The sequence below is a fragment of the Typha latifolia genome, chromosome 2 (assembly GCF_019914945.1).
Source record: "Typha latifolia isolate L0001 chromosome 2, TyphaL0001v2, whole genome shotgun sequence".
Taxonomy (NCBI): domain Eukaryota; kingdom Viridiplantae; phylum Streptophyta; class Magnoliopsida; order Poales; family Typhaceae; genus Typha; species Typha latifolia.
Window position 1 is genome coordinate 1,688,509 of NC_133087.1, and position 20,690 is coordinate 1,709,198.

Consider the following 20,690-nt stretch of genomic DNA (forward strand, 5'->3'; position numbering starts at 1 on the left):
ATTCTAAGAAATAAGAATGCCCAATAGTTTATAGACCGATCCCAGCCGTATACGATCCGCTTCAAACTTAATCAGGCCTGAGTGAGCCTACATGAGGCCTAAGCCTCACCCTGGCCCAAGAACTAGCCCGAGTGGGCTAAAGTAGACTACATTTTTATTTATTTATTTATTTATGTATTATTAATTACATCTACGGCCAATTATACCTGGTTTTCACAAATACCCTCTAAACTTTTTTAGGTTACAATGTCTTCTCTAAACTTTTAAAAAATTTCAATGCCACCATTTCGTTAGTATAATGTCAGAAAAATTGGACGAGTCAGCTTACATGACAGTTATATTAAACGTAATTAATTCTAAATAGCCTAAATGCCCTTGTAATCTTTATACGACCCATTAATTACGATAAAATGTTATTCTAATAAAAAAATAATTTTTTTAATTATTATATTCAATTGTCTTCCTCTCTTCTCCTTCACGATTCACCACCCTTATCTTCATTCTTCCTTCCCTTCTATTCTTTCCCTCCCTCCTTGACCGAGCGAGGGCGTCAGCATGTCTCCACTACGGGTGAGCTTGCTTGTGCCACGTGAGATGGGGCGGTCGTGCCGAGCTTGTTGCCGCGCCGCGTGGGACGAGGAGGCCTCGGCGAGCTCGCTGCTATCGCCCTCTAGCTCACGCGCTAAGAAGGTAAAACTAGTGGAGACGGGAGAGAGAACAAACTAAGTTATTTACTATTTTACTTTAAAAATTAATACTATTATGATATATTAATTATGAGTATAATTGGTCATTGTGTATTTTTCGTCACCGTCGTTATCTATTTCACTCTATCCTAAATTTAGGGATGACATTGTAACTTAAAAAAGTTTAGAGAGTCTTTATAAAAATTGAGTATAATTTGAAAAGTGTTAGCGTAATTAACCCTTATTATTATTATTATTATTATTATTGTGCATATTATGTGAACCTATACATGTCTAAATAATAGAGAAAGCTAATAAAGTGGCAGACCAACTAGCTATCTTAAGAAGAAATCATGATTTTGGATGTACCTAATAAGCTAGTGGCTTTTTCGGCTCCGGATTATGTAACAGGAACAATCAATATGTAATACAAAATCTACCTTTGTTATCAAAAAAACAAACATAGTAGAAAGAATTAATGACCACAAAAGTAGATCTTTTGGAAGGGAAGACGAACTGACCAGGATAAATAGTGGAAACCGTCTACTTACTACTTCCATGAATTAATCTAGAAGACTTGTATAAAACGTTGGGCATCGTTTTCACCTAATATACTTCTTGCCATCTCTATCTAGATCGGTCTTAGCTGACTGTTTCATAGGAATACAAATATAAATTTCAACCCGGATTATGACTCTTAATAATAAAAAGATTAAAAAATAAAATAAATAGATAAACAGCATATCTTTAAATGTACATTTATAATTGTAAATGAAGAATCTTACAGTAACTCTAACCGAGGAATTAAAAGTGCACCCGTTTGCACACTATGTAGCTATTTATTTCCAAGCCATTTGGCTAAAAAAGAATAAGTTAATGTGAATCCCATCCTATCCTAATTAATCCACTAAGCAATGAACAAATTAATATCAGTCAGGCATGCCTCTCTAGTCTCTACTCTTGCCTTGAGGAGAAGATTGCATTCATGCTACTCCCGCTGCTACCTGAATTGAACATGACATCCGCTAGATCCGCCACCGGGAAATCCCCCTCTCTTCCACCTTGCTCGTTCTGAGTTTGATTACCTTCAAGCTCCCTCGAGATCCAGCTACCGAGTTGGATCGACGTCGAAAGGATTGAAGGTTGCCCCGTGATCATGCCTTCAACGAGTGAGAATCCGATATTATTATTATCATTATTAGTGTCGTTGTGGTTGTTATTGCTGTTGCTGTTGCTGTTGTTGTTGAAGGTACTGGTGGTGACGGCGGCAGTAGTGGTAGTATCTGGTGCCAAAGAGGGGAGTAGAAGTGGCCTTGTGGAAGTTAAGCAGGTATGATTGCCACAATAGGTGACTTCAAATGTATAAGGATCATCGTCAAGCTTTTGGATTTGTTTCTTTGCCAAGCAGCCATAGTAGTTCTTGTGGGTGCACCTATAATATCCCCTGCCATGTTCAATTACTCATTAATTATATAATTATTCGATCATTTGATCCTCTATCACTCTCTCTCTCTCTCTCTCTCTCATCCACTCAAAAGACGTTCCAAAATAATGCACATCATACATGGACAAGTAGTTCAATTCATATGAGATAAGCGTCCAAAAGTTTTGAGAGGGATGGAATGGAAACGAATATGATCGATAAGCAAGTAAAATGATAGAAACCGTTGCTATTAGTGATTTTAGAAAGAAAAAAACACGACTCTTAAAATGAAAAATTACCTGGGGAATCTACTACCGAGGATTATCTTCTGGCCGTACTTTCTCCACGTGTACCCGTCGTCCGGGGGGTTCTCGGTGTTTCCTGTTGTGACGGCGGGTACCCTTCGGGTGATCCGGTCACCGCCGTCTCTCCTGGGGGATCCAATCCGATCAGCAGTTACGGTTAGCTTTCCAGCGGTCAATCTCAACTAACTTTTAAACTCCCGAAATTAACCAAAAAGCACCCCCTAAGTGTTGGTAAATATCGACGGTACCTTATTCTAACTCCCAATCGCCATCCATATAAATAAACACTACTAGGAAAAGAAATAAAAAAAATTTAAAAAAACCCTTTGAAACTTTCGAAGCAAGCACAAGCAAATAGAAGTGGGAAACGATCACAGAAGTCTAGCTTAGCTCAAGGTTTGAATTCAATGTTACCTCCTCCTGTTAGATCTCTGGTCCGAAGACCCGGCTGCCGGTCTTCTCCCGGCACCCGACGAGCCCTCTGCTGCAGTCTGCGTCCGACGGCCGAACGCCTCGATATCCATGTCGTGCGAGCTATTAACGTATATTGAGCCGGAGCCGCAGCCGGAGCCGCAGCCGCCGAACTCCCCCGCAGTTATGTGGATGTCGGAGCCCGAAGCGCGAGGTCGGAGGAGATGCAGGAATTGGTCGGCGAAGAGCATGGGTGCAGTAGCAGTGAAGGGAGATGGATCGACGGAGTGGTGCAGGGAATGGATGGCCCCGTTGAAAGCGCCGACGATCTCCTCGCAGGATCGGAGAAGGTAATGAGGATGGTTGGCCGCCGTGTTGGCAAGACTCGACTCGAGTTCTTTCGCTAGCCCGCATGCCTCCAGGATTTGAGTTATGGTTGCATCCATGGGAGCTACTCCTTTTAACGAGCCGTTATTGGATTCTAATACATAAACTACTACGACTAATATAACTACTACTTATAGAGAGGAGAGGTTTCCTTACAGGTTAAGAGGTGGTGATGGTGGTGCTGTGATGGTGGTGATGGTGGTGCTCTGGTGGTGGTGGTGCTGTGGTGTTGGTGATGGTGGTGCTACGATGGTTTAAGTAATTTAACAAAAGATTAGGAAGGGAGGACTTGGTCACGGTCCATGGGGTTTGTCTTTCTTTTTTCTTAGGTCTAAGGGAAGACCTCTCATGGTTGAAAAGCTCTTTGAATATGGAAATATCAAATACCTCTCTCTCTCTCTCTCTCTCTCTCTCTCTCTCTTCTTGAGTTGGTAGAACTTTCTATCATTTGGGTCTTAGGATGGTTGATTTGTGTTTTGGGCTACCACTTTGGAATTTGGATTGCCATTAACTAGTCAAATTTAATTAGATTAATTACACTTAAAATATTTAAATTGTTGTCTATTTTTATATAGACCTTTTTTCTGACTCTCAACTATTTAATATCCCCCTGATAATTAGTTTACTTTTAATTTCTTATTTTTAAATAATAATAAAATGATCCTTATGATCGTATATGAAAATAGGTAATAGTTTAAAGAGGTATGAATCTAATTAGTCCTACTTAATTTCGAACTAGCTTCGTTTGATTGTGGTCAGAATGCAGCACTAGTCCGTGTCAATTAAGTAGACTAGTGGTGTGAAATTAGGTAGCGTGTTGTCAGGGTAACTTGGATTTGTTGATGGTTTAATCGTCTCCTCCTAAGCAACCCGGTCATGGGATCCACACTCTTGTACTACAAAATTTGGGGAATTTTGGGACTTTGTTTGCATTGGCCATTGGGGGTTGATAACGATAAAAATTTAAAAAGAAAAAGAAAAAAAAAAAAGATAGCCCACGTTATCTTCATGCAAGTTATATTTCATTTAGAAGTCCATTTCGTTCATGAAGTGAACTTGTCTCTCTGGACCAATCAAAATATTACCTTATTATTGCTATAATTAGTCGTATCCACTTATATCTATGTATCAAATTGATCGAATATTTATGTTTGTGTTTAACCTATGAATATTCTGAAATATTCTCTTTTGTGTTATCCAAGATCTATTTCCAAACGCTGTAATGAGAAAATGTTGATTGTTGTAATTATGAGCAGTGAGAGTAAAAATAATATAAATATTTTTATATATGTTCATGAATATATATACAAGTTTTGATAAGATTTAGACTAAAAATTTTTAAGTTTTAGAGAAGATAAGTCACAATGTTCGTATGGCGTTCGAACACGAAATCAGACGTTAACATATACAGAGAACGCGTTTTGACTGTTCAAATACACTCGGATCGCATTTGAACGTACCCACGTAACATGCAAATTTTTGGACATATGAGAGTTCTGTTTTGACTTGGATTTGGTTTTATCTTATTAATCCTAGGAAAGTTAGTAATTGCTTTTGATAAGGAGTTTTTAAAGTTATAATGTTTTACTATCTTAAGGGTCATCTAGACGAAGGATCAATCTCGAGGATTATTAAGATTGGAGATCAAGGATAGAAAGTAGTGACTCATAGGCTCTAGCGATCAAGATTGAGGAAAACAAAGTCGTAAGGATCGACGAGTTGTTTTGTAAATCAGTCTTATAACTACTACAAGTTTAATGATTAGTATTGATCCGAGTTTGAATCTGCGATTTTTTTCTCGTTTAGTTTTTCCACGTAAAAAATATTGATGTTCATCTTTGATTTATTTTTTGAAATTTATTTCGCATTTATTTAAGCAAATGGTTAATATTATTGCTTAGGGTTTAGATACATACATATGCCTAATTTTTTGAGTCATGAATCGAAATTAGACTATAAATTTATTTCTCCTAAATATATCAAAATGGTTTATATTGTAGGATTTGGATTATGTTAATTTCAAAATGAAGTGTCATTTTGACGCTAACGTTGTGTTTAGCTACTTGAAGATAGAGTCCAATGAAGTGTCTCATTTAAGTGAAAAGTGTATTAGTTGCTAAAAGGTATAGTTCACTAAATTGACTGAATTTGAGGAAGTGACTCTCTTTTCAAGAAATAAAGTTAAAAAGAAAGAAATGGAGCTAGTTTTAATAGACAAGGAAGTCCTTCTTTGACTTATTTTTTACAATTAGACAACAAAAAGTATAGAATTTACTGAAAGTAGATATTTTCTTGTTCCACTTTCTAATAACTAAATTTACTGAAAGTAGAATTTACTAAAAGAAAACCACTTTTTAAATTTATATTTTGCAAACCAAAATCAAAAATAAAAAAAGTTCATAAATTAATTATTTTCTTCGCTCACTTTCTAATAACAAAAACAAACTACAAGGTGAGAGAGAGAGAGAGAGAGTCTCCGAGATGAGCTATAAAACATGGGCTTAGATCATCATTTCAAACATTGGGGCCGGGCCGGGCCAGCCCATGAACGAGCCCAAGTGGGGGCGGATCTGGCTTTGGGTCCGAGCCGATGGCTAATTGGCATTCATTGGGCCAATTGGATTAGTGGTATCAATCGGCCCATTTGACCTACCACGTTGCAGTCTCCCACTCTCTTGGAATTTCAGCTTTTTATTGGGTTCAAATAGAAAAACTGCGAAACACGAGCTTTTCTAGAACTCGTCTCGGGTCTTGTCCCCAAATCACAATCTAAATTACATCCTCCTTCTAGAACGCAACTTTTTTGTTTTCCTAATCGTACTTTTTGAGTTACGGAACTCTGAGGAGACGAAGAGGAAAAAAATTAGAGAAAAATACAAAAAGAAACAAAGGAGAATGACGGATATAAATATTTTGATTATTTGCTATACAAATCTCATTAGCCTTCACCTCCATTTGCGATTGGAAAGATCACCAGTGCGATCGAAGGAAGCATTTATAGATTTTAGAGGGACCGGGTTGAAAAATATTCAGTGTTTTAAATTTTAATAGTATAAAATCTGAGAATTATGAGGATTAATTTATAAAGAGTTGCCACATGAACTCAAAATAAGCGCAGGAACGGGGTGGGGTTTATTGGAATTACGCAAGGGTAAATTAGTCTATTTTTAAAATTTAAGCTATATTTTAATCATAATTAATTGGGTTTATTAAAAATTCTTAAAATGTATAGATTTTTTAGTCAAATTAGATATATGTCATGGATGGACCGATGAACTTCTAATAGTCTTGGCCTATTCACTCGTCATCGGACATTGAAATCTAAGTAGATTTCAGTATCCCATGTCGTTGAATTAATTACTGTTACGAACCGGCTTGATTCGATTCGTAACGGTTCTGCACGAAATTTAGAATCCGCGGGTGGAGGCACGGATTCCTAAATATAGGATGTTGGTGATGAAAGAGTGGAGGCCGAGTAGTTGATGAAGGTGGCTCGACAATAGATGATGGTGGCGGTGGGTTGTGGAAGCGGATGCAATCAATAGTTGAAGGTACAAAAGCCAATTAATCTTTCATTCCAAGCATGTCTAAGATATAAGCCGTAAGTCACTATTCATAGATAGGAAGAGAAGTCGTGAATACTAAATTTGTAGATCTAGAGGTTATGATATTATCCAACTAATTTGATATTATTTAAATATCTGTAGAATATTTTACAAATATTTTTTTTAAATTGCGCATAGCTGAATTTAACTAATTAAATAAAATCTAAGACTCTAAATAAACTAAATAACCAAATAAAATAATTAGACTTAATCCATTGAGCGCAATCTCTCTTTGATATGATCCGATCTAATCCGGTTGATATAAATTACATTACATAGCTTGTGCAAGAAGCATCACCGTGCCCACTTTGAGATGGCGATCGTTCCCGGAAGATATCATGCAAACTTAAATGACATCTTTGCCATCTAAGATACGGATTGAGACAAATATCATAATAATAATAATATCGTATTTGTTTGAAGCCATCTGCCTTCCATCCCTATCAAAATTTCAGAACCACCATTTTAGTTCGGCAACGAGATAAATAAATTTATTATTTCATTTGAAGAAAGGCCAAAAAAATCTAATTAGGTTAAAAATTAAATATATTTACAACTATTACATTATCTTATTCTGATTATTTTCAGAATTCTTCTGTCATTTTTGGAGAGGACCAAATTAGTAATTTAGCTTTTTAGTGGAATATCTTAGTTTTTATTTTTATCCCAATCAAAATTTAGGACAAAGATATCGGAATAAACTCTCTTTATTTATATTTTTTCTGGTATCTAAATTGCCGGAAGGTTTGGTATGAGGAGTTTGGTGGAGAACAAAAGAAAGAAAATAATACCAACGTCTTCGATTGCTTACTTTGATTCGTAAACTATCACCTATTTTTAACATTGATATTATGTCAAAATTAATTAACCTTGCTCAAGCATATATAATATAATATAGAATAAGTTTGAAATTAATTTCGAGTCGAGTTTGATTATGAGCCGGCTCCATCAAGCTTGGCTCGTTAAGACTCAAAACAAATAATATAATATTTAATATTATATTATATGACTAATATGAATTTTTAGATCAACATCTAAATGCTCAAAATGTTATTATATTAGTTTTTATATCATTGTTATTGAATTGATATCAGTTGAGGCTTCATTAGAGCTGGGTTCAATGATCATTCCTGCTCAAATATTAGTTGAGGAGATCAAAATATCTCAAAAAATAAACAACATAGTCTATATAAGAATTGATAATAATTCAAAAGTCTAAATATGAATTCATTAATTTTGCCTTGCTTTAATAGATCAAAAGTTTTCATTTTCTCATTACATAAATAAGAGTACTGTGCTCAAAGTTGTTTTCTAATAAAATGTCAAACTTTTGTATACGTATTAGCTTATAATTGTCAAATTATTTGTATAGAAATTCAAAGATCAAATCTACTATTCTGATCGCGATATCTTTTTAATCCTGATATGCCATACATGCTCGATGTTCATTCTAATATTAACTAGTTGAAGAGATTAAAATATCTAAAAAATTAAACAACATAGTCTATATAAAAATTAATAATAAGTTAAAGGTCTAAAAATAGATTCCTTAAATCTTTCCTCACCGTACGTACCAGCGAAATAAGTTGGTAAGAAACTCTCTTTAATAGGTCAAAAGTTGTCATTTTCTCATTACACAGAGTATTTTGCTCGAAATTGTTCTCTAAATAAAATGACACACTTTTGTATATGTATTAGCTTCTAATTGTCAAATTATTCGTATAAAAATTCGAAGATCAAATAGACTAATCTGATAACGATCTCTTTTTAATCCTAATATGTTAGATAGTCGAAGAATCAAAATAACTCAAAAGATAAACAACATAGTCTATATAAAAATTAATAATAATTCAAATGTCTATTAGTTTTGCCTCGTTGTATGAACCAGCGAAATAAGTTGTTAAGAAACACACTTTAATAAGTTAAAAGTTGTCATCTTCTCAAGCGTACTGTGCTTAAAGTTATTCTCTAATAAAATGTCAAACTTTTATATACGAGTCTGCATATAATTGTCAAATTATTTGTATAAATATTCAAAGATTAAATCTACACTTGATCTACTTTTCTTTCTAATTTGTTAGAAATCATAAATTTAATTAATCATTCAAACACATGGTCAAAATCCACATGCTTGATATCTACCTTCCATCAAATTTCTAACTAGCTCGTGGATGAAGAAGTCAAACAGTAGTAGGTAAGCGGGGATGGTGTAATTTATTTATGGAAATATTTAATCTTTTTATCTTTTTTATTTCTTCGAAAATAAACTACTATTCCATCCATTACTAATTTGCCGAAATTTTTTTGTCATTTTTCTTAGTTTGACTATTTTAGTTTGTGATGATAGATAGATAGATATTTTGTGGAAAAAGAAATTCAAGTCGATTTGTAACGTGATTTCTTTTATCACACTTTCTAACTCTCGGATAACACGGCTATTAATATAACTTAGGACATAAATTAGTTTTATCCTTTGGTGAATTAGCTGTGAAACATATATATAGTCTAGCTTAGCATTGTTTAAATTCATCAAGAATGATCAATACCAACTCACATTGGAGTATTGGACAAAAAAAACTCTCCAATAAAAATGGAATATTTTAATTTCAAGGAACAAGTCAATCAATATATAAAAATGGATTATACTTGGTCATTTTTCTATTAACCATATTATAGATAGTGAAAATTATTAATCTTTCAGTTTCATATATATATATATATATATATATATATATATATATATATATATATATATATATATATATATAATACAACTTTATTAACATCTCTACCAACTCTTTACAGCTTGCCATTATTATATACACACCAAATGTAAATAGAATCAACTAAGAAAAGATAGATATAAATCATATAAACTCAACTAAATGTATCATTTTTTGTACCTTGTGAAGCTTAGATTCTATCAACTTCTATTAGCTATGTCTTATAGCAAATAAATTACTAATAAACGAGTACTTAACGCCATAATTCCACATGTTGTACTGACATGATCATGATCTTAGTACAAGATTATTCTTATTTTTGATAAAATTTGATTTGTTTCTCTCTATCCTCCCACTTATATCACCTAATTTTAGTTTCCTAAATCAACTACTCTCAAAATTAATTACAAGTTTTATTCCCACACAAACAAACCCAAAGATTAGTAGTATTCCCATCGTGTAGATATTTTGTAGAAAAATTTATATCTTTATGATGAGGCTAAAATTTATATATCATCTCTCATATTATTTTTTAATGTATTTAGCCGTCTAAGAATTAAATATACACTAGTTTTAATACAAATAGATCCAAACTTTTATTTTCAAAATTGTATGAATATTTTTGTCTTACACTTTTTTTTTTAATCTCAATCTAATTCAGTTTTACATTCTAGATAGTATAAAAATAAAAATTCAGTAACGTTCTTTATTAGAATTTAACGAGTAAAATGTATTATTTTCCTAATTTCTTTTTACGTCTTCCCCGTCAACCCCAAATTATCTACAGGGGCAAATTTGTCATTTAAAAAAATACAGTATAAAAAAATTCATAATTCATGCAATATTAAAATACTAATAATATTTATTATTAATTTCCATCCTACTAATATGATGGAAGTCCACTTCCTTCCCATGTCATGTGCGTAAACAGCTGGCATGGTTTACTCTTTCTAACGGGCCACTGACGGCCCTCTACCCATCTCCCGTCAAGTCTAACGGTATCCATCAACTCCTCGCTATCGAGCCTACTCTATAAAATCCCCAAGATATCATCTCACACCGCTTATCCCCCACCTCCTCGTCTTTATCCCTCTTCCTTGTCCATGGATCTTATGCTCCTCGAGAAGGCCCTCTTGGGCCTATTCGCGGCGGTGACGTTAGCGATCGTCGTGTCCAAATTGGCCGGGAAGCGGTTCAAGCTCCCTCCCGGGCCGGTTCCAATGCCTGTAGTCGGCAACTGGCTGCAAGTCGGCGACGACTTGAACCACCGGAACCTGATGGACATGGCTAAGAAATTCGGCGACTTGTTCCTCCTCCGCATGGGCGTTCGGAACCTGGCGGTGGTGTCGTCGCCGGAGCTCGCGCGTGAAGTCCTCCACGCGCAGGGCGTCGAGTTCGGCTCGCGCACGCGGAACGTCGTGCTCGACATATTCACCGGCCAGGGCCAGGACATGGTCTTCACCGTCTACGGCGATCACTGGCGCAAGATGCGCCGCATCATGACCGTGCCCTTCTTCACTAACAAGGTCAGAACGCTTAAACCTCATTATTTGTCCCATTTTAATAATTATATCTTTTGGTGTTTTATACTGCCACCTATTCTTTTTATAAAAGGAATTATTATTATTATTATTATTATTATTATTATTATTTCTCAATTTAGTATTGGCTAGTTTATTAACTTAAATATACTAAAAAGGAGGAAACCCGATTTGTAAATATATAATCCTCCATTGGCTATATGTGATTACAAATACTAACTTTTTTTCTATACAAAAGATAATAATTTTAATCTTTCATATTCCATCAGGTAGTGCAGCATAACAGGAAGGGATGGGAAGAAGAGGCGAGATGCGTGGTGGAAGACATAAAGGCGAACCCTAAGGCTGCTAAGGAGGGGATAGTGATCCGAAGAAGATTACAACTTATGATGTACAACGATATGTTTCGGATCATGTTCGACCGGAGGTTCGCCACCGAGGACGACCCACTTTTTAACAAGTTGAAAGCACTCAACGCCGAGAGGAGCAGGCTATCCCAAAGCTTCGACTATAACTACGGGGACTTCATCCCAGTATTAAGGCCTTTCATGAGGGGTTATTTGAAAAAGTGCTACCAACTCAAGGACGTAAGAATGAAGGTCTTCGAGGACCACTTCGTCCAGGAGAGGAAGTGAGTGCTCATTTTTTTTACTCTCCTCCTTTTTAATTCTAAGCCGGTGCCTTGTCTTCTTCTACTATTTTATTTCCATACTAATCCCTCTAAAATGTTAATTTATTAAAAACAGGAAAGTGATGGCAGAAACTGGAGAGGTGAAGTGTGCAATGGATCACATACTCGATGCAGAGAGCAAGGGAGAGATCAACCATGACAACGTTCTTTACATCGTCGAGAACATCAACGTCGCCGGTAATCTTTCATATCAAAATTTATCAAAAACACTCCTATGTTTTATTTTTATTATCACTGACAACACCCTTTAACTCATCAACTACTCTAAATATTTAAACATGGAGATTAATTATTTTTATATTTTAGGTCTTTTATTTGTAATAATAAAAGGGGGACTTAGGGTGGTGTTATCTTCGAATAATTAAATATTGGCGCACCATGTGATCCAATTTGTTTTTGCATTTTGTTATGTAGCACGATAATAGGTGTCACCACCCTGATTAAATTATATGTAACTTAATAGAGGAATCAAAAGAAAGGGAAAGATTATTCTAATCAATTTGGTAGGAGTTGTGGACACTAAGATACAAGGAGTGGTTGTTTAGGTGCACTAAGTTTTAATTAGAGTAGTCAACACAAAATTAAACTCCACTTGCTACCACTCATACATTATTTTATTTCTCCTTTTGTTTTACTTATTTGTAAATTAAAGCCCACCAGGGGGAAGGGACAAGATAAATTATTACTAAATATCTCATGGGCTGTGTTTTTTTTATTATAAAGTTCATGTTTAGTTCACCAACTCGGATAAGTAATGCTATTGGTGGGTGAAGACTGAAGGCCCTTACGGTGAGCAACGAAAATTTTGCAAAAAGGCCCTTACGGTGCTTTTCGAAAATGGCAAGCATTTCTTTAAAACTCTGGTTGGGTTGAATGGATCCGGTCATAATTTATATAATATTAAGAGGTTGGTGCTTGTTATACTTATCTTGGATCTCCCGCTTGGTCAAATGGGTGGTTGGTAGGAGCATCCAGTATTATCCTATTTTTTTCATAGTCTCTTTTGACCTTTTCCATTTGCGGATATTGATGCAAAACACTTCGAATTGGCCAAAGTATCTCGTTCTCTCCTGATGGCAGAAGCAATCCCACTATTTCGATACTTGATTAAATTTATTCTTTTCAGAATTTTTCTGAAATTAATTGCTATACTGCAAGGAGATAAACTGTGAAAAATTCCGGCACATCGGTTCTGACCACCTAATTTTATACCGTGCAGCTATAGAGACCACACTGTGGTCCATAGAGTGGGGAATTGCCGAGCTAGTGAACCACCCTGAGATCCAGACCAAGCTTCGGCGCGAGCTCGACTCCGTCCTCGGCCACGGCGTACAAGTGACTGAGCCGGACCTGGAGAAGTTGCCCTACCTCCAAGCCATCGTCAAGGAGACCCTCCGACTCCGCATGGCCATCCCCCTTCTTGTCCCCCACATGAACCTCTCCGATGCTAAGCTTGCCGGCTATGACATTCCCGCTGAGAGCAAAATTCTGGTCAACGCATGGTAATGTCAATGTAATATTTAAAATTTAAGTTGTTAGAGAACGGTGAAATTAATTATATATATTGTAACAGGTTCTTGGCCAATAACCCGGCCCATTGGAAAAAGCCCGAGGAGTTCAGGCCCGATAGGTTCTTAGAGGAAGAGGCCAAGGTCGAGGCCAGCGGCAACGACTTCCGGTACATTCCCTTCGGAGTTGGCCGGAGGAGCTGCCCTGGGATAATCCTCGCCCTGCCGATCATCGGCATTACCCTCGGCCGCCTTGTCCAGAACTTCGACCTCCTTCCCCCGCCGGGGCTGAGCAAAATCGACACCACTGAGAAGCCCGGCCAATTCAGCAACCAGATCTTGAAGCATGCCACAGTGGTCTGCCGGCCGAGAGCGCTCTAATCTCGGCATGCATGCTTCTTTGCTATTTATTACTCTCTCCTTGAACTATATATGTGTGTGTTAAACTTTGGTGGCAATGAGTCTGTAGATTTAGACATTTTACTACACGAAACAACGGTGGCAAACGTTGCTATGGTCTGTAATAGCAAGAGAATTCCACTTTGTGTTAAAACTTAATGATATTGTTGTCTTTATAAAGTTGTCTCTTCTCTTTGAAATTGTTATAAGTGTTAGTAATAATAATGAGCAACACAAATAAACTTTTGCACAAGTGATGCAAAGAAAGAAAGAAAAAATTAAAAATCTATTGCTTAATGTATACAAGTAAGTGCAAACAAACAATTTGGCTACGTTCATGCCAGACAGATGAAGAAACAACATGGCAATCCTAATAATCGAAGCTATATTGCTGCTTCTTGTTCGTGAACATTTGAAAGGTCTACAACTCCTTTAATTAGCACATCACTGGTTGATGATTCCTGCAAAGAGGGGAAATGTATTAATTCTTCAGTTCAATACCCAACAAAGGAAGTGAACTAATAGCCTAAACAATGAAAGAAAAAGAAAAGATTACTTGCCTGTGATTGCTCTTCTCTGCTCCTCCTCTCCTCTTCTTTGGCCCTCAGAGATTGAACCGGAGAAAGCTTCTGATCAAGAAATCAAACACAAATTTCACCGCAAATCTCTACCGAAAAAGGCAAGATTTTTTCTTGGAAAATAATATTAGTTTCTTACCGTGCAAATAGACATCAGCTCCTCGAATCCAATCAATCTCTGGATCTCCAATTCGATCCTCCTCTGCTCTTCGACTCTCCTCTCCATCTCCCTCATCCCCCTCTCCAACACCAAATCCCTCTCTTTCAAGACCCTCTCCGTCTTCTTCCTCTCTATTCGGAGCCTCTCCCTTCTCTTCCTTATCACTTCCAGCTCCTCCGCCAGCGACGCCTCCCTAGGCTCCGCCGTGTGGATCGGCCGGTTTTCCTTGCCCGCGTCTACTCGGATCAACTGCTGGATCGCGTCCTCCTTCGGATTAGGCTTCGGTTCGGATGCCGGAATGGAGTTCAGGTTCTTTGGCTGCAGTGGCTTCCGGTTTCTTTTGGTGGCCGAGGACTCCATTTTTGGTTCTTTTGCGGAGAGAGAAGGGACGGAAGAGTTCATTTGAATTCAAAAGGTGGGAAGTGGCAACGGCTATTGAGGGTGGTGGCGATGGTGAATGTACGGTTTTAGCCTTGTAGAATTTGGGAATGACGGAGGTGCCCGGAGAAAGCAATTTTGGCATTTAGCGTGGTTTCCGTAATTGTTTTAATGGAATCTCTTTTGGTCCTTTTGGGTTTTGACTGCTCTTTATGTCTGACTGTCTGGTAGATCTGGAATTTGAATTTTAACTCTCCTGGTTTTAATTTGTGGTTGGGGGGTTTGCGTTAGTTGTTCTATTTGATTAGGTTTTTTATTTATTTATTTGATGGCAGAGCTTTATTTAGGTGGCCTATTTCCTGGAGGATGATGAGAAGGCATCGGCTGAGAGCCGGCTACAGAAGTCCGGGGGCATTGGGTCATCAGGGCGCACCAAAATTAGTCTAGACTCACATTTATTTCGCTTTGCAATCCATTGGCAGCGTGGTTTCCTTCATGAGATACATGCATTACATGATAATTTTAAGAAAAAAGTTGAGTAGCACTCTGCACTCAGCAACTAAGCCTCATATCTTCCACGGATAGCTCTAGTGAGTCGGACTCAATCTCCACTTTGCTAAGCCCATTGGCTAGCCAGAGTCCTAGTCTTAGGGCCCATCTCTCAGCGGATTAAGATTTTGGGGAGCAGATCCTCTGCAGCACTTGATACAGGAAACTCATGCAATCTGACAATTTGGATACAAAAATAGACTTCAATATTAACTCAAGCAATGAAAGTTGTGATCTGGTATACAAGAGATTGATGAAGTAAATATTGCACTCTGAAGAAATCGAAAACACTAATCGGCAAATTGATCAATCATCACCTAAAAATAAATCATATGTACACTAAACAAACAAAAAGGAAGGCAATACTTGGTGCATACATCATCTGTACAAGAAATGGACACAAGTCGTAGTGCTTTCAATTTTTGGAGATTGATTACCAAACCCACTTCTACTGCTGCGATTCCTTGGCTCACATTATCCTACTAGTCTAAGCAAGCAAAAACTCTTCCAAGTCATGTAGACTTCAGCCTTATCTTCTCCAATCCATGATTTAACTCCCGAAGTCCCTTCCTCATCAATCCATTAAGAGGTGCACCAAGTCTCCTATCTCTTAGTCTCTTTGGCGAGTCCTCTTCCTCATCCATTCTCATAGAATACAAAGAACTTTCTACTGCTGGATGCTCAAACATGCAGATGCCTTTCCCTTTACTCTCTCTCACTGATCGTTCCTCATAATGTCTAAGAAAATGTAGTGATGTTGGATCTATGCTATCGAAGTCATCATCAATATCAGAATGTTGATACAGCAGTTCAGTTGCTGAAGAGTAGCCCATTAGTCGATGCAGTCGTTTACCATTCGTCTCATCCATGAAATTAGACGAAGAGTTCCTTGAGACATGTAGAGGATGTTCGGTCTCGGTAGAATAGCTGATGCCAAAAGATCCATACTCTTCTGTGTAAGATATTGGATCCCCTCCGGCGAAATCAGTAGAATGTGAAGTAGAAATCTCAGGCCTAGTTGTAGTATTGGTGTTGGCATTGGTCTCAACTGTGCTCGGTGGATGAGCAACCTCGGAAGGTGTTCGAGGACTTGCATGAGTTCTGGCTCTGTAAGAGAACAAAAGAATTTCAGAGCAAAAACCACATTGCAGCTTATGTAATCTTCTCCTTGATATGATAAAATCAGCTGGTAATTGAAGCAACTTCAAGCATCCGTAGCAGATGACAAAAGGGGCGCCCCCCAGGATAGGCCGACAGTGATGCTTTGGTTGCCTTTTCACCTTGGTTTGCAGCTTCTTGCACTCAGTGTCATGTGCCTGAGCCTCATGACAACATGGCTGGTGGCTGTAGCCCATTTGAATCTTCGGTTTCATAGTCTCAAGATGCAGACAAGAATCAATAGGACAAACCCTTAAATGCCCAATCCCGCTGCATAAATTAGTCTTGCAATGCAAACAAATGTCAGAGGCTTCTCCCAGGTTAGGACCATGAGTGGACCTATACTTCGGAGATGCCTTTATACTTGGCCGAAATGCTCTTGGAGGAGGGAAGTTTAAGTTTTGCTTAGTAGGGCTCTCTTGTTTGGCAAGTCTGGAGAGAGCTCTTATTTTTCTTTCTGCAGATTTACCAAACAATTCACCGAGTTCATCTCTCAACTCATCCATCTTCATTAAAATCTTATTCTGAAGGAGTTGAAGAGATCTGATCTTAGTTGATTGGCTTCCTTCTTGATGATTGGGTGAATCCACAGCTAAGCCAGCATTTTCTGGGTCTAACCAGTTCAGTACAGAGTGAAAATCTTCGGAGTCAAATGATATTGCTTTTAAGTTTGAATTGGACTCGCCTGTGATAGCAGAGGCATCTCCCTCACATAATGGTTTTGCCGGAAGCTCTTGAGATTGCAGATGCCTTGCTGCATCAGAATCCATCTCATTGTTGGGTAGATCATCCTCTCCCGCACTCTTTTCTTTGCTATCAAGTGGATCCTGAGCCTCTTTGTGAATGAAAGTGCCTTCAAACAATTCTTTCACACCTGTAGTAATAGAAATGTTACAATCCTCATCACCAGTATCTTCCAGGGAGGATGTTCCACAACTTACATCCTTCGACGAAAAATCACTGTTAGTGGAGTCTTGAAGATCTTCAATCATATCACTCTGTTTCATATTCACATCACCTTGATGACTAAGTTCTGGAGATTTGTCCTCCTGGCTATTCCAACCATTATCATCTTGAGCATAAATCTTTTGCAGTTTGCCTTCTGAGTTAACTTTGTTTGCTGCCTTATGTATGTCAATCTCAGGATCTCGGGCACTAGTGTCATTTAACCCGAGGTCTAAGGACTCCTTTTTCCAAGTGTTTTCAACACTCAGATCAAAAGCATAAAGATTTGGAGACTTCTCTTGTTCCACACTGTCATCCAACTCTGAGGACCGGGCATTCAGTTGCTTCTCTGCCGAGGAAAATTCATGAGTTATCGGGCTGTTGTCCAAAATGTCTGCTCGAACTTTTTCTCCTAAGTTCGCCTTTTGTCCATTAGCTGTACGGGTCTTAGCTGCAATCAGTAGAAACAAAGCTGTGAGAAATTTATCAGAAACTATTGACAACCACAGGCAGCCTGAATGATTAGTGGAAATTTACCTCGGAGGATGGTGCCACATGCACCACACTTGTACACGGGAATATTGGCCAATTCAGTAAGAATATTGTGGCATTTTGGGCATTTTACAAGTCGCACTCCAGCGATGGAGCTGGCCATACTAATCAAAAGGACCAAAGAAAATCAACTCAGGGTTATACAGAAGTTCTGATAGCTCTACAACGACATAATTGAGCTCTTAACCATCTACCCTTCAGATGTTTCCTGCATTACCAAATGTAAAAGAAACATGAATATTAATGGGTAGGATCGAACATATGCTATGTTATGAGGTCATGCTTGTGTATCAAAGGGAAATTAAGGTTTAACTTCCAAAGCACAAAAAGATAAAAATTGTTGCCACAATAGGCATACAGAGTGACCAGAAGAGATCGAGTTAAAACCCATGAGACTAAGTGAACATATTTTATTCAGTTATCAGGAATATTAAGGCACCAGATATTCTATGTCACATGCATCTAAAAAAGAAAAGTTTTCTATAGAAAAGAGATATACCTGAAAAATGCTAAAAACTAGAGCTAAACCAGAACAGTTAATTAAATAAGAAACCATCTATTTAACAAATCAAGTACATCAAAATCTTCCAGAAAATGAAAGCAGAGCAACTCAATGAACTTAGGCTTGGAATATCAAACATAAATTCTGATTATGTCTTTGATTTTTTTTTTATAAAGCTTGTTCCAAAAATTGGGAATTTAAAGATTTTACTGTGATTATCAAGGTCTAGTAACCCAAAGAACCCCAAACTAATCGGAATACATATAATTAAAGTCCAATGAGGATGGACTTCGCAGCATCCATGTCAATCATGAAATATAAGAACCATACAAATTCCAAGATTAGATAATCAACAATAACACCACAACCACATATTTAACAAAAGGAAAACAAAAATAGAAAGTGTGAAAAATAGTTATCTTTCAAGTGGGAAAGGAAGGGAAGAACAGTAGCTATCTGCCATGATCTATACAACAAATTAAGCCAACCTAAACAAAGAAAGGTATCAATACCACCAAATATTTGTGACCAACCTAGTGAAAATCTAAGAAAAGAGCATCACTTGATCTAATTTTGTTTCTTCCCCATACATCCCAATTTCCCAATACATGCAATATTCAAGCCAATAAAAAGTTATGCCAGGACAATCGAAGTAACCCAAACAAACCCTAAACCATATATAGGAGAGAAGAAGAAGCTTAAGTATTTCAAGAGAGCCCAGGGAAACTGGAACCAGCAGATCCCTAAACACGTCAAATTCACAAGGGGGGGGGGGGGGGCGGGGCGGGGGAGAGATACCTTGATGGCAGATTCTTGGGTTAGCTTCTTCTTCTCTCTTCTTCTCCTTTTCCTTTTCCTCCTGTTGGGAAGTGGAGAGTGTGAAACGAGCAAAAGAGGTAGAATTTTGATGGTGTGAAGGAAAGATATAATTATAGAGGAAAGACGGTGGGCTGACCATTTCCTTGCTTTGACTGCAGGAAGCAACCGTGTTGATCCTAAAGTCCACGCCGTGTTTATAGTCTGTGGCGTCGGATGATCCTCATCGGGGTCCACTGTCCCGTGTGGGACGCCCGTTGCAGGCGCATAGTAACACGTGTACTGTACTATCCACAGGTCGGATCTCTATGGAATCCGTATGCGAGAGGTTATGTCCGTTAAAATGGATTAGATAGTGTTCAAACCCATATTTGAATTCATATTTTTAATTTAGATAAGAATATTGACGGATAGTAAAATTTAAAATTATATTATAACTAAATGGATATTATTATTTTCAAATAGAGGATCAGATTTTAAATAAATATTGACGGAATTTTAAACGAATTATAATATTTTATTTGACATAATTAACACAAAAAATTAAGAGTTTCATAAAAAATAAATTTTTTATATGTCAAATATATATAAAATTAGATAAATTAATTTCTACAAATAATATATAACACATTATTATTAACAATATCAATATTCACTATTTAAATAAGCAAATTAAAAATAGTAAATCATTCAAAAAAAATATGTGGGTAAACGGATATCCGATATTTATATTCGAATCCGAAAATTATATCTGACCCGTATTCGAATCCTTATCCAGTTTTTTTAAAAAAATTCTATCAGTATCCGAATCGGATAATATTTTTTTATCCGAATCCAGTTCAAATTGAGTCGGATAGCGAGTCGGTATAACTTAATCCAACCTATTTTCACCCCTAGTTACATGCCTCAATAAATTCTTTGTAGTAAATTCTTTTATTTAAAATAATTTCTGAGCCTGCACACTAATTATGGACTAAACAAAGGTGTCAACTGCAACTATCACTGTACAATTATAAATATGCAGTAAATATCACTCAACACATTAAATTTCTCTCAACCATTTTGCTCCTTGAACAGTCCAAGGACACTGAAATTTATTGATGGTCAAAGTTAGATTCAAGATTCAGAGGTGGACCAGTTCAATCATAAAATATATAATTATAAATTACATAAGTCATAACTGGCTAAGTAATGTATTGTAGTACTATTCCTTCAGCAAATATATATATATTATACTCTAAAGAGAAAATAAAATGAAATTTCCAATCTATACATCTGCCTTAGATTGTTACTTGATTTCAGAACACGGCGTCAGCTCTCTTTATTTCAACGAGTCAGCCGACTCTTGCACATAAAATATAAAAAATATATAT

At 37.0% G+C, this 20,690-nt stretch overlaps 4 protein-coding genes across 5 annotated transcripts; 1 reads left to right on the top strand and 3 right to left on the bottom strand.

Annotated features, from left to right (window-relative positions):
• Positions 1-1,419: 1,419 nt before the first annotated feature.
• LOC140782310 (WRKY transcription factor 55-like) lies at positions 1,420-3,586 on the bottom strand. Of its 2 annotated transcripts, XM_073128804.1 has the most exons (4): positions 3,369-3,586; positions 2,829-3,276; positions 2,409-2,540; positions 1,420-2,130 (listed from the first exon to the last, which is right to left on the bottom strand). In XM_073128804.1, exons 2-4 carry the CDS (start codon positions 3,269-3,271, stop codon positions 1,641-1,643), a joined length of 1,065 nt encoding a protein of 354 aa, XP_072984905.1. In that variant the 5' UTR covers positions 3,272-3,276; positions 3,369-3,586; the 3' UTR covers positions 1,420-1,640. The 2 variants fall into 2 exon arrangements, with proteins under 2 accessions (XP_072984905.1, XP_072984904.1); XM_073128803.1 differs by having other exon boundaries at positions 2,829-3,586.
• Positions 3,587-10,452: 6,866 nt separating this feature from the next.
• LOC140781228 (trans-cinnamate 4-monooxygenase) lies at positions 10,453-13,859 on the top strand. Its single transcript, XM_073127125.1, has 5 exons — positions 10,453-11,066; positions 11,351-11,712; positions 11,828-11,949; positions 12,992-13,274; positions 13,346-13,859. The coding sequence occupies exons 1-5, from the start codon at positions 10,644-10,646 to the stop codon at positions 13,659-13,661; spliced, it is 1,506 nt and encodes a 501-aa protein (XP_072983226.1). The 5' UTR covers positions 10,453-10,643; the 3' UTR covers positions 13,662-13,859.
• An 87-nt stretch (positions 13,860-13,946) lies between these two features.
• LOC140781229 (uncharacterized) lies at positions 13,947-14,883 on the bottom strand. The gene is made up of 3 exons (XM_073127126.1): positions 14,397-14,883; positions 14,240-14,308; positions 13,947-14,140 (listed from the first exon to the last, which is right to left on the bottom strand). Exons 1-3 carry the CDS (start codon positions 14,817-14,819, stop codon positions 14,063-14,065), a joined length of 570 nt encoding a protein of 189 aa, XP_072983227.1. The 5' UTR covers positions 14,820-14,883; the 3' UTR covers positions 13,947-14,062.
• Positions 14,884-15,533: 650 nt separating this feature from the next.
• On the bottom strand, positions 15,534-19,489 carry LOC140781491 (uncharacterized). Its single transcript, XM_073127477.1, has 3 exons — positions 19,300-19,489; positions 17,985-18,207; positions 15,534-17,898 (listed from the first exon to the last, which is right to left on the bottom strand). The coding sequence occupies exons 2-3, from the start codon at positions 18,100-18,102 to the stop codon at positions 15,857-15,859; spliced, it is 2,160 nt and encodes a 719-aa protein (XP_072983578.1). The 5' UTR covers positions 18,103-18,207; positions 19,300-19,489; the 3' UTR covers positions 15,534-15,856.
• Positions 19,490-20,690: the final 1,201 nt, after the last annotated feature.

Coding starts and splice junctions, on each gene's coding strand:
- LOC140782310 (XM_073128804.1), bottom strand. CDS start 3,271: ATGGATGCAACCATAACTCAAATCCTGGAGGCATGCGGGCTAGCGAAA. Junction 2,541..2,828: donor CAGAGATCTAACAGGAGGAG/GTAACATTGAAT, acceptor TGGATCCCCCAG/GAGAGACGGCGGTGACCGGA. Junction 2,131..2,408: donor CTCGGTAGTAGATTCCCCAG/GTAATTTTTCAT, acceptor TGAACATGGCAG/GGGATATTATAGGTGCACCC.
- LOC140781228 (XM_073127125.1), top strand. CDS start 10,644: ATGGATCTTATGCTCCTCGAGAAGGCCCTCTTGGGCCTATTCGCGGCG. Junction 11,067..11,350: donor TGCCCTTCTTCACTAACAAG/GTCAGAACGCTT, acceptor ATATTCCATCAG/GTAGTGCAGCATAACAGGAA. Junction 13,275..13,345: donor AAAATTCTGGTCAACGCATG/GTAATGTCAATG, acceptor ATATTGTAACAG/GTTCTTGGCCAATAACCCGG.
- LOC140781229 (XM_073127126.1), bottom strand. CDS start 14,819: ATGAACTCTTCCGTCCCTTCTCTCTCCGCAAAAGAACCAAAAATGGAG. Junction 14,309..14,396: donor AGCTGATGTCTATTTGCACG/GTAAGAAACTAA, acceptor TTTCTTGATCAG/AAGCTTTCTCCGGTTCAATC. Junction 14,141..14,239: donor GCAGAGAAGAGCAATCACAG/GCAAGTAATCTT, acceptor CCCTCTTTGCAG/GAATCATCAACCAGTGATGT.
- LOC140781491 (XM_073127477.1), bottom strand. CDS start 18,102: ATGGCCAGCTCCATCGCTGGAGTGCGACTTGTAAAATGCCCAAAATGC. Junction 17,899..17,984: donor ATGTGGCACCATCCTCCGAG/GTAAATTTCCAC, acceptor TACTGATTGCAG/CTAAGACCCGTACAGCTAAT.